The sequence below is a fragment of the Macrosteles quadrilineatus genome, unplaced genomic scaffold (genome assembly GCF_028750875.1).
Source record: "Macrosteles quadrilineatus isolate MER2022 unplaced genomic scaffold, UCM_ALF_1.0 Scaffold_15__1_contigs__length_3749704, whole genome shotgun sequence".
NCBI classification, from domain to species: domain Eukaryota; kingdom Metazoa; phylum Arthropoda; class Insecta; order Hemiptera; family Cicadellidae; genus Macrosteles; species Macrosteles quadrilineatus.
In genome coordinates, this window is record NW_026542608.1 from 842,822 (window position 1) to 857,861 (window position 15,040).

Sequence of the window (15,040 nt, forward strand, 5' to 3'; positions counted from 1 at the left end):
CACGACCCGCGGCCGTGCCAAAATCATTATTGTATCTCCCGCAGTCCTGTAGACATCGTAACCATCTCCCGCGGACGTGAATACATGTTAATCGTCTCCCGCGATTGCGGCAAAATGTTAATCATGTCCCGCAGTTGTGTGAAGATCATCATCGTCTTTCGCGATCGCGGCAATATTCTGATCATCCCTCATGGCCGTGTGTAGACATATTATCGTCTCCCACGGTCACGGAAACGTCACTGTTGTCATGCGCGATCATGGTAAATTGAAAACTCCTGTAGAAATACAAAATTCACACAATTCCTGGTTCAAAAAACTCCCGCATGATTCCCGGTCGGTACACCCGTTATATATATTGCAAAGGGCGCTACTATTAGTAGTTGTGCCTAGGGCGCTGACAGGGTCAAAAACGGGCCTGAAGAAACTATTGTAATATTTAAACAAACTCAGAATCAAATTATCTATGTGCCAGCTAGATATCCCAGTACAACATATCTTTTGTGTAAAAAACAAAAAAAAAACAGTTTGTTGTTTGTCTTTGTTTGCTTTTGTTCATTTTATTTTCAATAAAGAATTTGAATGATATTAACTGCTAAAGGCAGCAAACATGTTTATGAATAAATATTGGTTTATTAAGGTAGCTTTGGTTTTTTTGGTTAATGCTGATAAAAAGGCTTCCACGATTAAAATACATTATTGAAAATTGTCTTCGTAAAATAAGAAAATGCAAAAAATGGGGGGTTGAGATAAACTTAGTTCTTGGTCAAAACCCTTAGCATAATAATATAATTAGCATCAATACCCTACCCAGTTATTATTTCTAAGTTATTATTTTTAAGTAGGCTATATGCTCATTTTGTAAAGGTTTAACAAAATTAGCCTTAAGTAAAGCAGTAAAGGCATCCCATTAACAGAACTTAACCCTAAAGGCCATGTCACACCGACATCCGCCGCTCCCGCCGCGGGAGTACCGCGCGCGGATGTTTTTACTCGAGCCATGTCACACCAAAAGTTCGCGTCCGCGGCGGGAGTTTTGAGATGAGTTCATTACAATTCGTTTTAGGCTACATTAGAAACACATCTTACCTGTTTTAGCTATGTAAATTATATTTTTTTTAAAGTAGTTTAGTGTTTTATAAGCAATTGAAGGTTTATTTATTTGTTAGTGTACATTAAAAAGTGTACTGTAATTTTTTTTAAATTTAATTCATACCTTATGTTCATACCTTAAAGTGCAAGCATTTTAAATATGGTTGAGGATAAATTATCCACTTTCAGTGTTTAGAACGTTATTTTTCGCTACGCTACAAAAAATATTTACTTTTAAATAAAAAAAACATAAGATAATTTTAAAACTTATGTATTTTTGTTTGCTAAGCCTTCTATTGAAAGTTTGAGTTTACATTGTATATACAGTTTTGGTTGTTGCAAATTGAAACAGTTGATGAATTAACAAAACATTGTTTAATTACGTCAAAAATATAAAATATTTGATAGAAAACATAAAATTTTTACCGTAAACATTATTTTTGCAAGGTAAACAGAAATGGTTTTTTTCTGGTGATAAACATATTACGAAGACAATACAAACAACATACATCATCAAACAAAAGAAACATGTTAAATTAAATTTCAAACTGTATTAAACTGTATTACTCCTAAACCGTAAATAGATTAACCATTCGAGTTGCCCCTTTGCGCATGCGCTAGAAAAAACTCCCGCCGCGGTAGTCTCAAAAAATCGCTCAGCAGGCGGACGTGGCGGATACTACCGCACGCCCGCGGGCGCGCGGTAGTGCGGTGTGACTTGGCACATTTGATAACATGGTGAGCGATTTTCCAAAATTCGCTCCCGCCGCGGGAGCGAGTTCGGTGTGACTTGGCCTTAAATTTGTTTCTGATCAACATTAAAAAAACCACTATTAGCCTAGTGTAAGTATATGTGGTGGTAATCCTCCTAAAGGTATGATTGATTTACACATTCTACCAAAAAAATCAACGTCTAATTGCTAACTATTTTGCGACTGGTTAGGGTTCCATTACCGAGTTATCAAAACTAATCACGACATAAATATTTTTGGTTAGTTTTAAGAAACAGAAATTACCTCTATGTTCTACTGTTATATAGGTGCTCCCTTTACTACCGTGCATGCTAGGCTATTATTTGAACCTTTTTTGCTTGGAGCAACAAAGTACTTAAGTACTTGATGGAACTACAGAGCCACTGGGGCAGAGCCCGAAATTATTTTTGAGATAAGTATATGCCTATATGTTAATCAGGAATGTGAGCTTTCATCATGCCAAATTTCAGCCGAATCCGTCCGGTAGTTAATGCGTGATTGAACTTCAAACTAACACACACACAAACTTTCATTTTTATAATATTAGTAAGATTATGGAACAGCTAAGAGAGGTTAGAACAGCTAATTTGAACCAACTAGCAACAAAAAGCTGTGATACAGAATGAGAACTTTACTTTTTTCTATTGTTTAGGTGTATTGGTAGAACATTATGGATATTGTAGAAGTGCTATACTGTACTATAGCTATAGGGGCCTACCGTAAATTTAAAGAACAAAATTTTCTTAAACCGTGTACTCTCCCATTGCAAACGCAAAGCCATGTATAACTGCAATAAGCATTGTATACTTACACACCAACCCCGTACGAAGTACTACGGGTACTCTGCTAGTTAAAATATAAAATAAAATAAAGATTAAAAAATACATCTCCCCATACAGATATGCCGTATGAATGTCTAGTATTCTTGAGGGAGGTGGAAAAATTCTTCTAGAGAATAAAATGGCCATGTTTATTAAGAATTTCTTTGTTTTGTTTTACACTTTTTTGGATCCTTTTCATTTTGTATTCCTTCTGGGATATGTTTAAAAAAACGTAGCCTATACCAGCAAATTATGGTTCTTTTTCATCTAGGCCTATATATTTAATACGCAACGTTAAATTTTGTGAACAATAAGGCTTTTTTGTTTAAAGATTTAACCCCACATATATTATATACCAAAATGTTTGTCTAGGTGTGTAGTTGTGCAAACTGGCTTTAGATTTTTGAAATGTATCTTTTTAAGGGCATGGGCTGCCCTCAAAGTCCCTTCCATAAGGATAACATTGTGATTGATATGAATGTTATTATATTCTGAAACAGATGTCAATACTTAGAAAAAAAAATCCCAGCTGTTTTGTTTGGTTTTGAAATGTAAACAGTTTGCATGTTTTTAAAAATAATTAAAAACCCGGCAAAGAAATGTTAGTTACCTATAGGACACTAAAGGAGAAAAGTTTTACATTTTATTTTCGTTTAAAAATGCCAAGGACCCGACGACAAAGAAATATTGAAACAAAGAAATATTGCCGGTCGGACACGGCGAGTCAACATTCGGCAAGCAATGCAAAACGTAAGGAACCCAGACGAGGAGCTGGAACAGTTAGTGGCAATGTGTACTTACAAAATTACACTGACGAATACAAGAACTTAGCAGCATTCACTTGGCAAGACGGCATTAAAATATCAGAAATGTGGTGTGCTACATTTTAAAGAAGAACAAATAGGACGAGAAGAAGGATTTTCATCCTGCTGCCATAAAGGAAAAGTGAATCTACCACCATACCGAGGAAGCTATTATATCCAGAGCCTACTAAATCAAGCAAATAATTTGTGCAGAAACTACAAAAAGAACATTAGATCGTACAACTCTGCTCTCGCAATGGTCAGCACTCGAGCTAAAATTGAAGAACATAACGGTAGAGGGTCTTTCATCTATAAGGTGCACAACACAATTTATCACTCAATTGGCACCTTCCAACCGTCAGAAGGGGAGCATCCCACATATGTCCAAATTTATATCTACAACGTCGAAACCTCTGTTAAAGAAAGAATGCTAAACAAAGCTAATGGCTCTTGCAGTACAGCACATTTTGACTCGACATTTGGTCGATATTAATCCATACGCGCAGGTTTTCAGCATGATGAGCTCCGTTCTTCAAAATACTTCTACTGAACAGGAAAAAATAACTTAAAATGTATATAGCCAACGATTGAGCTCAAGACCAATGTCGATACAAGGACGCAACTTCTAACGACATTGCTATAATATCCTAATTTATTATTTGTTCAAATTCGCACGGTTTCACCTAGTAAAACTTTAATCTGTGCCTATTTTGCAAAAACAGATTTTTTTCCTTTGTTTCATATTGATGAACCGGTAGACTAGATACATCGGATGAGGTTTTATTAAAAAAAAATTAAATTGAGTCAAAAATATATTGCCCATAAACAGTTTTTGAAGTGCTCTTTTGTCGAGACATCAGAATTTAGCCTGAGCATTACTCTTCCTGCTCTTTTAGCGAATTTCCCATATAGGGAATAAGCTATTACCGTAGTACTCATGGTAAGACCTGGACGCGGGACCGATTTTTTTTTTCGTTTTGAGGTCCCTAGAGGCCAAAAACACCATCCGTTCAAATTCATATATATATATATATATAGTTATATATATACATATATATGTGTCCGTCAGCACGATAACTCGAGCAAAAATGATCCGATTTTGATGAAATTTGGTACAAACATGTAAACCTACGTCTATTCGAACGAGTTCGCGATCCAGCATGATCGGACCATGGGAACGGGTGTTTACGGGGGGTTTTATGGGGTAAAAATAGGTTTTTCCCAATTTTGACCCAAAAAACATAAAATTTAGCAATTAATTTCCAAACCATATTGTAGAGCTTCAAAAAACAAATAATTTAGTATATTGAAGCGTTATTATGCGCCTAATGGTTACGGAGAAAATTCCAAAAAATTGTAAATTTAAAATTCCCATGTTATTCTTATGGAGAATGAGTTAACTGTTGTAGTTTGCTTGTTTATGAACATATTTTGATCAAATTTGGAAAATGTTTTTATTTCTTACTAACTATTAACATTTTACAAAAAAAAAAAAAAAACAGTTTTACCCTCCCTGATGCAGCAAACCTAAGTACTTGTTAAACTAATTCTATTTAAATCGGGAATAAATGTTATATTTTTAAGTAGACATTTCAGTGTAAATCCAATCAGTCAAATGGAAATTCGCTTAGTCTGCAGGTTTGCTGCGGCGGGGGTATTTTATGTTTTAATATTTTATCTAGATTGATTTGAGTTCTTGCTCCAAATAGACAGATACCAAAGGAAATATGTGAATGAATATATGCAGTTTGATAAAATTTCCTTCTTTAAATTTACGGTATACTACAGTATTGCACATCTACTACCATAGCCCAAGTGTTTTACCACTTCAGCTAAACAAATAGAGCAAAATAAAGATTTGCAAAACATTACAAATTATTAAAGAAATTAAAAACATAAAAATAAGTGTAAACAATCCAACTTTGACAGTTCTCATTGCGTATCAAGGTTTTTTGTTGCTGCTTGGTTCAAATTAGCTGTTTTCATGAATAAAAGAATAATAGTGCTGCACCCTGTTGATAAATCTTATAACTTTAAATGCTTTTGCATATCATAGAACCAACTTTTTTAGTTGAAACAGCTGAATAAATTCTTTTATTCCCTTTAAATATGAATACTCTTAAGGTTAACAGGAGGAACTACAGAGCCACTGGGGCGGAGCCCGAAAGGATTTTTGAGATAAGAATATGCCTATATATTAATCGGGAATGTTTTATCATCATACCAAATTTCAGCCCAATCCATCCAGTATGATACGTGATTGAACTTCAAACAAACAAACAAACACACAAACTTTCACATTTATAATATTAGTAAGATATCTTCACTGGCAACCTGACACTGAGAATTTAGGAAGAGACAGGGGGGAGAGGTTATGCAGAATAAAACATGTTTGAGTTTGCCTTTGTTAACTTGGAAAGTCCAGCTGATTGTTGTTAGGCCGGCTGGAGTTGCAGCTTATCCAACTGATAATTTTACTGACAGGGTGATCAGTCCTGTATGCCCAATGATTAAAATTCAACTTTTCTTAAAATAATTGTTGTAAAATTGTTACACTTGTAGACAATAAGGTTGTACTTTAGTTTACGTCCTAAATTTACTATTATACATTATACATTGAACTAAACCTAACCTTAACCAAACTGAAGTATGTGAGTAAATGTAGGACGTAAACTAAAGTGCAGCTGACAATAACTAACTATAGGCAAAAAAGCATTTATCTTTATGTTAAAATTGTGTGCAGTTGTGAGCTGTCCAAAATCACCCGACCACCTACCGGTAGCTGACAGATCGACTGTTTGGTAACCAGTGATATAGTCTAATGCATAGTCTAATACAAATTTGGTGCATGGTAACATTTATACCTAGTTGCATTAACAATTTGATTATTGCAGGTCATAAAGAACTTGCCATTGAACTTTACAAAAAAGGAATCACAGAACTAGAAAAAGGAATTGCCATCGATTGCCGAAATGGAAAAGGTGAAGTATGGGAAAGAGCTCAACGCCTGCATGAAAAGATGAAGCAGAACTTGATAATGGCTAAGGACCGGCTCAATTTTTTGGGTGAGTTTGCATTGTTTTATCTGTAAATTTGTACAATAATTATAGGTATTAATGAAGGCCTCGGTAAAAACATTGAAAATTGCTTCTGTCTTTGTTATTTTACAGTAAAACTACTATTACTAATAAGTCAATGTTTTCAGGACCAAATCTAGAATCTATGTGGCCCCCGGTGGGTCACACCAGACGCACTTCTATGCTGATTCAGTGAATGAACTCGACCGCTTTTTTAAAATCAGATCGGCAAATAAACCTAGGAGTATTTGTACTTCTACCAATAAAAAATTCAATTTTCTCTACAATACTATTAGAGATCTGCGGGCCAGATTATTTTACTTCGGGTAATTTAAAAATGTTGCCTTTGGGTCTCGGACAAAATTCATTTTGGGTCAAATTCGGTTTGCTTTGGAGAGAATAACAATTGATTGTTGACACTCTTTAATTGTACTATGTACTTGGATGAATAAAGAATATTGTCTATTGTCTACTGGAAAGTATTGCTTTTAAATAGAGAGTATCGATTTTCGAGCCGAGCCGAGCCTGGCCCACAAGCTTGAGAGCTTGAGCCAAGCTTTTACAACTACAATAACATCGTGACTGCAGATAACGTCCCCAAGGATAACGCAATTAAAAAATTCATGTTTTGGAGAATGTTCCAGTGTTCAACGTCCCACGGCCACAGGGATATTGAATATTTTCTCTTGATTGTGAAAGACATGATGTCCACTTGGCCGCAGGAGGTTTCCAGGATTTTGCTACGGTAGTGGAAGATGATAATGTTTCCGTGACTGCGCAAGATATTCATGATTTTGGCGTGGTAGTCGAAAACAATGACATTTCTTTTGCTTCAGCAACCATTTAGGATTTTGCCAAGATCGCGGAAGAAGATGATGTTTCCGTGCCTATGGAGAAGTTCAGGATTGTGCCACGATCTTGGAAGACGATGATGATGTCTCAGTGGGGGATAACCACAATATTACCGCAAACTCTGATAAAAGTCACGATGAATGAATGAATTAATGAAAATCGTTTTTATTAAGGCGCACATTAAGACCATTGGTTCTTTTTATTGTTAAACTCTGTTATAGAAGTAAATTAAGCTCATACTATTAAGTAGCCTTAACTAAACAATCCATACAAAAACACCAAAACATAAAATTGCAATTGAAAAGAAGTATGGCTTAACAAATTAACTTATTACATTGTACTAAGTAAAATTCAACTCATAAAGAAGCTCGGCTTGATCAAAAATCTCAGGCTTACAGACCTCTATTTCAAACATATTTCAGATTTAGCCTTTCTCAAAGATTTGATATGGAGGCACTATGGCTACCTGTAGAATTCTTGACTGTTAATACTTTAAATTAGGTTTTGGTAGATTCTTACTTGTTTAAAAATGTCATTTACTTTTCAAGAACTTTAAGCACTACTTAAAGAACACTTTAATTTTTATACTATAATTGGTTCAGACGACTCCTGTAATTGCGGTGAAATTGTGAAAAGAACATAATTCATGGTGTCTACTCTCCGGGAAATTCGGGAAAACCGGGAAAACTCCGGGAATTTTATCTTACCTTGAAATGTCCTGGAAAACTCCAGGAATCCACCCGAACCTCCGGGAATCCACAGCCCGGTCATCGGAATCGTCGGCTAACCAAACACTATTGCTTTTGTTGCCGAAATCGCGGGAGACGATTATCGGTGTCGCCGAAACGGCAAGATATCCTCACGGGTATTGCCGCGATCGCGGGAGACAATTATCGGTGTCACCGAAACCGCAGGATATGCTCACGGGTATTGCCGCGATCGCGGGAGACGATTATCGGTGTTGCCGAAACCGCGATATATGTTCACGGGTATTGCCACGATCGCGGGAGACGATTATCGGTGTCGCCGAAACCGCAGGATATGCTCACGGGTATTGCCGCGATCGTGGGAGACGATTATCGGTGTTGCCGAAACCGCAGGATATGCTCACGGGTATTGCCGCGATCGTGGGAGACGTTTACGGTGTCGCCGAAACCGCAGGATATGCTCACGGGTATTGCCGCGATCGCGGGAGACGATTATCGGTGTCGCCGAAACCGCAGGATATGCTCACGGGTATTGCCGCGATCGCGGGAGACGATTATCGGTGTTGCCGAAACCGCAGGATATGCTCACGGGTATTGCCGCGATCGCGGAAGACGATTATCGGTGTTGCCGAAACCGCAGTATATGCTCACGGGTATTCCCGCGATCGCGGGAGACGATTATTGGTGTTGCCGAAACCGCAGGATATGCTCACGGGTATTGCCGCGATCGCGGAAGACGATTATCGGTGTTGCCGAAACCGCAGTATATGCTCACGGGTATTCCCGCGATCGCGGGAGACGATTATTGGTGTTGCCGAAACCGCACGATATGCTCACGGGTATTGCCGCGATCGCGGGAGACGATTATCGGTGTTGCCGAAACCGCAGGATATGCTCACGGGTATTCCTGCGATCGTGGGAGACGATTATCGGTGTCGCTGAAATAATAAAATATGCGAACCTGTTTTGCCGCGATCGGTTGCCTGTGTTGACGAGACTGCAAGATATGCTCACTGGTATTCCCACGATCGCAGGAGATAATAGCTGGTGTCGCCTTACCTATTAGTTATACTGTTTTATTATGTTATATAAAATATTGTTCTTTGGAAAAGTTTTGTTTTAAATTAAAATAATCATTAATAGTAATAATAAATTATTATTAGCGGGTTGCGATTAGTTGAACGGGTTCCGATAGTAGTTCTTAAAATTCAGGAATTTGTCTTGAATTCTCCTGGAAAACTCCTTGAATTTTTCAAACCAGGTTTAGTAGACACCATGTAATTGAAAATTAACCTAAGATCATTTCTACAGTATTCTTAAACTGGCAACAACTTAAACTTGGTAATAAATGTCTATGTGTGAATGTCTATGTCTAAATGTCTATAAATGCCAATATGTCTATGGCTCATCCATCCCCTATGGGTACGGAGGCTTACTCAATGGTCCGTAACCATATTTTGACGTTGGTTTTTGGTACTGGTACTTTTTCATGGAACCGTTCGAACGAGATCCAATTTTAGGTACCAACACCAACACATCACTATTTACAACTTAGTTATCGTTGTTGTTGCATCTTATTTCTTACAGCCGTATTAAATTTAATTGATGACTTACCGTACTGTATAAGTTTTGTGTTTTCTGTCTGGATTCCAAAATGTTAGTTCATGCTATGAAAATTTAAACTTATTTTGAGTGAAACATATTTTTAGCACACCATTACAAATTATTTACGTTTTACTTTGTTTACGTAGCCTATCAATAGTTGTAAAGTTCTTTTATCTTTCTTTTGGTAAATAAATGTCCAAGGTGATGAATACATATAAACCTTTTATTAGTCAAATTATACAAATAAGTAGGGTTATAAATTTAGATGAAACTCTTAATCTCAGGGTACTAGGAATGTGCCGGCTTAAAGTAGGCTTATGTGATGTTGTATAGGCATAAGCCTAATGTTCATCACAAGTTATGTACAGTTCAATTTACACTTTTGAAAGAAGAAAGTTCAAATTTTGAATTTAGTAAAATTATAATTTAGGTAAAAGTTCAAAACGGCAAAAGCCAATAGAAATTTTGAATGTGAGTATTTAGCAAAGTACAAGTTCAGTTTGATCTCACCAAAAGTTTATGGTAGTCATCTCCACAAATATATTTCTTGAGGTAAAATGATATGTATTAAATAATTGAGAAAAATCTTGATATTTTAAATACTGTAAAGTTAAATCACCAATTAAAAGTTTTAAATAATCTTCCTGTCTTGCTTCTTCATTAGGCTACTTATTCTCAATTGAATTAATCTTGATTCTTGATGTTCAATTTCATACATCTGTTTCAACAATTAGTTCACTGGTTTCTTGATGTCACTATTCACTGTTACTTTTATGATTGGTTGGTATTATATGAAGAGTATTTTAATTACATTTTTGAAAGTGAAAGAGAAAAATAATTTTGTAAAATAATTCAAACTGTATAAATAACTTCCAGTGATTATAAATTTAGCTTATTAAATAAATTACGGTGTTTGATGAGAATGTGAAATATGGAAATTTACAATAGGTGGAACCTTTTGCCCTTTTACTGCATGTAAACACATGTGATAATTTAGAGGTATGAATTTAGCTAATAGTAGGCCTCTGAGGTGTTTGGATACATAACACATGGTTTATTAACATTCAACTTATATACAAATTCAAAAGTAAACAATGAGGATAATTTTGGAACATCTCATAGTTTGTGGCCTGTTTATTGTAAATTACCAATCTAAATTGTCTTTAGTAGTCCATTTTAAATAGTATGAAGTCATTTTGACATTATTATGAGTCATCTTGGGATTATGCAAATATAAATTGTTACATTAGACGGCATTATCACTGCACGATAAGTAAATATGATATAATAACAATTGATGACACTATCAAAGATTTAAAATTATTATTTTACCTGTACTTTACTTTGGTTAAACCATTGTAAATGTCCTAATTGAATTCACATTTGACATTATTTATTTACACATAACATTCTTTTAGATGTGATAACATATAGAAGATAATTCTGTACTTTTGTGTGTACTTTGTATGTCTGTTGTAACGCATTAGAGTGCTTATTTCTCAGTGTATAGCGGAAAAGACAAGAGCACCTTTGTTAATGAAAATGTCAACCGAAATAAAGTTTGCTATGGTGAATTACTTTATCAAGTGTGTGAAGTAGCTTTCAATTATACCTTAAGGCTATGCATCATAGATCCATAAAACAGTTTTTTTTTTTTTAATCAATCATTAGATATAAAATATAGACTAACAAGATTTATATCCGGGTGACATTTGACAGCTAAGCATTTGCTTTGGTTTAAGACTGTCAGATATTGTATTTGCGATGGTGTATGAGTATTCCTATAATAGTTTTGCCTGCATATCTGGAAAAAATGCACACTAAATATGCAAACCAACTGCTGTTCTGATTATAAAAAGGTTTCAACTGACTACAAGATCCCCGTCTGTAGAACGGGTACACAGCTAGTCAATATATATTTTAGTTCCTACTTTATCTTAGCATACAATTATTTTGTTATTATTTTCATAGTTTATATTACTATAGCATAGCTGGAAAGAACATAACTGAGAACTTAGTGCAAACTATTGTTTCAGCATCTGGTCGTAAATTTACTGCTGGAATCACTAGACCTACAAACGTGTTGACAAAAAGTAAAACTCTGCCACGATCCATGGGCTCAAAAACCACTTCCCCTAGTCCCCAGCCTACTAAACATGCTCATACTCCTCCGGCCATCAAACGCCAATTGTCAGTAAGTGTAAGTAACATTTTTAACTCAATGTTTTTGGATCAATCATATACGCTAGAGCACCAATAGGTGTTTCACATTTTCAAATGAGCCGAGCTTTTGGAAAAAAATGCTTGAGCCTTGATCTATTTTTGAGCAGAGGTTTTAATGTCATGGAATTAATTGTTATGTCACGTAATAAGTTAATTCGTTACAAACCTTTTAAATTGTAATTTAACATTATAATGTAGGATTAAGTATAATTTTAAACTTTACAAAACCAGTAACTAAGTTAGGAATAATCAAGCTGCTATACCCGTGCTTTGCAACGGGAAGAAAATGTGACCTAGAGAGCTATTAAAGTAATGCTGATGTGCATTTTAAAATATAGCAACTCTATGATTTAGTTTGAAAATATAAACTGATTTAAAAGCGTAAACCTACTTACTTTTAAACCCCTACTTTTCATGTTAATAGATCCATAAGAATATGACAACATACCTTAGTGTAGCAATAGCATCAATTGCTTCATATTGATGTTTAATGAATGACATGTTTTACCATAACTCTTCAATAGTCAAGCCTCTTCACATGTAGCTTACTATATAACTTAAAAAATGAAACTTTGAGCAATACTTTACAAAACGTATACAACCTCACTTTAAAACCAAACATAACCCTCCCCAATCTACATAAAGCATCACAAACATCTTTTTCGAGTAAATAAACAAACACCAGTTCATTGAACTGACCAGCTATTTCATTAACTAAACTAAACTAAATAATTTAAACATTGGAAGCATGCCAGACGTAGCCCTTTAGAAATAAGCCTGTGGGGCAGAGCACTTAGGAAATTCGTCCATATTAATACTATTCGGCAAATCTACACACTCTAAGCTTCATTTTGATGTGCCATATGCCTATATTTTTATTTGGTAAATGACCTTATCCGTTTACATAAAATTTGATTGTATCACTTTAATAGTATAATAGATTGCAGTTCATTTTGTTTTCTTCAAATGGCACTTTTTCCTGAACATGATCCTAAACATCTCCATCATTCATGAAAACAACATCATGATCTCCCACGTTCATGCTTGTGAAGGTGGTGAAGTGGACCTTTGGTCCAAACCTTCACAGGTAAAATAAACAAGTTATCAAGTTCAAGGCAAAATGCTAAATATTTCCATCCATCATTGAAACATCACCATCATCGCTTTCCAAGTTCACAAAAACGTTTTTTTCTGGTGGAAGCGTGGATTTTATGATTGCGCTATCTGCTTCGTGGTCCTAAAAGCTTTGCTCAAGCTAGATTTTCTGATATGGTGCTCTATCTTTCGAATGCTTGTAGGTTAAGCTCGTCTTGCACACCTCTAATGTATGTTTTTATTCCCAAACTTCATCATCGTTAAAAAATAAATTTTTATTTTTATCAAGCATAATACTTTTCTTAACATTTCACCCATAGGCCTATAAATTATTACTAAGGGAAAACTTTAGTTTTTAGAGTTTTTACCTTTTACTTTCTCCCCCTATACCATAGTATATGGAGAAAGTATTGTGTTCGTCAAAATTTTCGAGTTTGAGTTTGGGGACCCAAAAAAGTGGTTTTCGAAGTGATGTCTGTGTGTGTGTGTGTCTGTGTGTCTGGATGTGTACAGAGCTAGGGACTACACCTGTGGTCCGATTTCGATGAAATTTGGTATGTAGGTTCTAATCCATGGTATCTCCAGGCGTTTTTTTTTTTATTTTTTTGAAATTTTGATTTTTAATGGGCATTTCCCCATAAAAAACCGGAAAAATCTGATTTTCTCAAAAATGGCCCGAACGATTTTGATAAAAATTTAGTATGTTGTAGCCCTTTAAATTCTGAACAAAATGGTACAAATCCCATTTCTTTTCAAATTACGGTTCAAAATTATTGTAAACTATGTTATTTTCCCATAAAAATCCCATAAAATAACAAAAAATAGGATTTTAGAAAAAACTCCGGTTTTTATTTAACATAGTATGTTATGATCCTTACAGCTTTGATAGTTTTTTCATTTTTTAGAAATTTTGATTTTTAATGGGGATTTTCCCATAAAATAACGGAAAAATAGGATTTTCCCAAAAATGGCCCGAACGATTTTGATAAAAATTTAGTATGTTATAGTCCTTTATATTCTGAACAAAATGGTATAAACTTCCGATCAAACCATCCACAACACGTCTTACCATCCGCCATCACAAAAGTTTGCCGCTTACAACAGTATGGTGTATAGGCTGTTGAATGTACCGTTGTCGGACAACGATTATAATAAGGAACTTAATATAATTAAACATATAGCTATAGCTAATGGTTATAAAAGTAACATGATTGATAGATTGATAACTAAAAAGAAAAACAAAAGGCCTGGAGATAATAATCTACAAAAGGAAAAGAAAAAGTATGTATCTGTGGAATACTCCCATTCCATTGTAATGCCGAAACGGCCGTAACGTAGTTACACCACAAGAATTTGAGCTGCAGTGACGAAGGTAAAGCCTATTTTAGTTATTATACAGCTCAGGGGCTAAAACATGGATTTTAATAAATCTTGTAGATCAGTCCAGCAATGACTGAGAAAACAGACTTACAACTGTGTATTAAATATATAGATTTCAAAACTATGTCATTGATTATGGAAATAAAAAAAGTTCTTGTATGATCCAATACAATGTATATTTTAATATTAACACCTTTAATGTTGGTAAAAAATCCCTTTTCCAAAAAAATATTGTTGAATTGTTTTAAACAGGGACCCAGCAGCTCTCCTGTTCATAAGCCTCTATCAGCCAAGATGAAGTCAACAACCAGCAAGACCACAGCTCTCAAGGGTGTTGACCCCAAGTTGGCTCAGATAGTGCTTGATGAGGTGTTGGAGGGCAGCTCCCCTGTACAATGGGAGGATATTGCTGGACAAGAGGTATGTCTGATAAACACTTGGCACAGTTCATGGCTCTCAAGGGTGTTGACCCCAAGTTTGCTCAGATAGTTCTTGATGAGGTGTTGGAGGGCAGCTCCTCTGTACAATGGGAGGATATTGCTGGCCAAGAGGTATGTCTGATAAACACTTGGCACAGTTCATGGCTCTCAAGGGTGTTGACCCCAAGTTGGCCCAGATAGTGCTTGATGAGGTGTT

At 35.5% G+C, this 15,040-nt stretch overlaps 1 protein-coding gene across 3 annotated transcripts in view; it reads left to right on the top strand.

Moving 5' to 3' along the window:
- Window positions 1-15,040, top strand: part of LOC129005057 (spastin-like) — a 59,613-nt gene that overhangs the window by 2,242 nt on the left and 42,331 nt on the right. For 2 of the 3 annotated variants that reach the window (XM_054433836.1, XM_054433834.1), the window contains 3 exons: window positions 6,360-6,530; window positions 11,743-11,906; window positions 14,657-14,824. In XM_054433836.1, the coding sequence (XP_054289811.1) occupies window positions 6,360-6,530; window positions 11,743-11,906; window positions 14,657-14,824 (503 nt within the window). The remainder of the gene's footprint in view (window positions 1-6,359; window positions 6,531-11,742; window positions 11,907-14,656; window positions 14,825-15,040) is intronic. The other variant, XM_054433835.1, reaches the window with a different exon arrangement.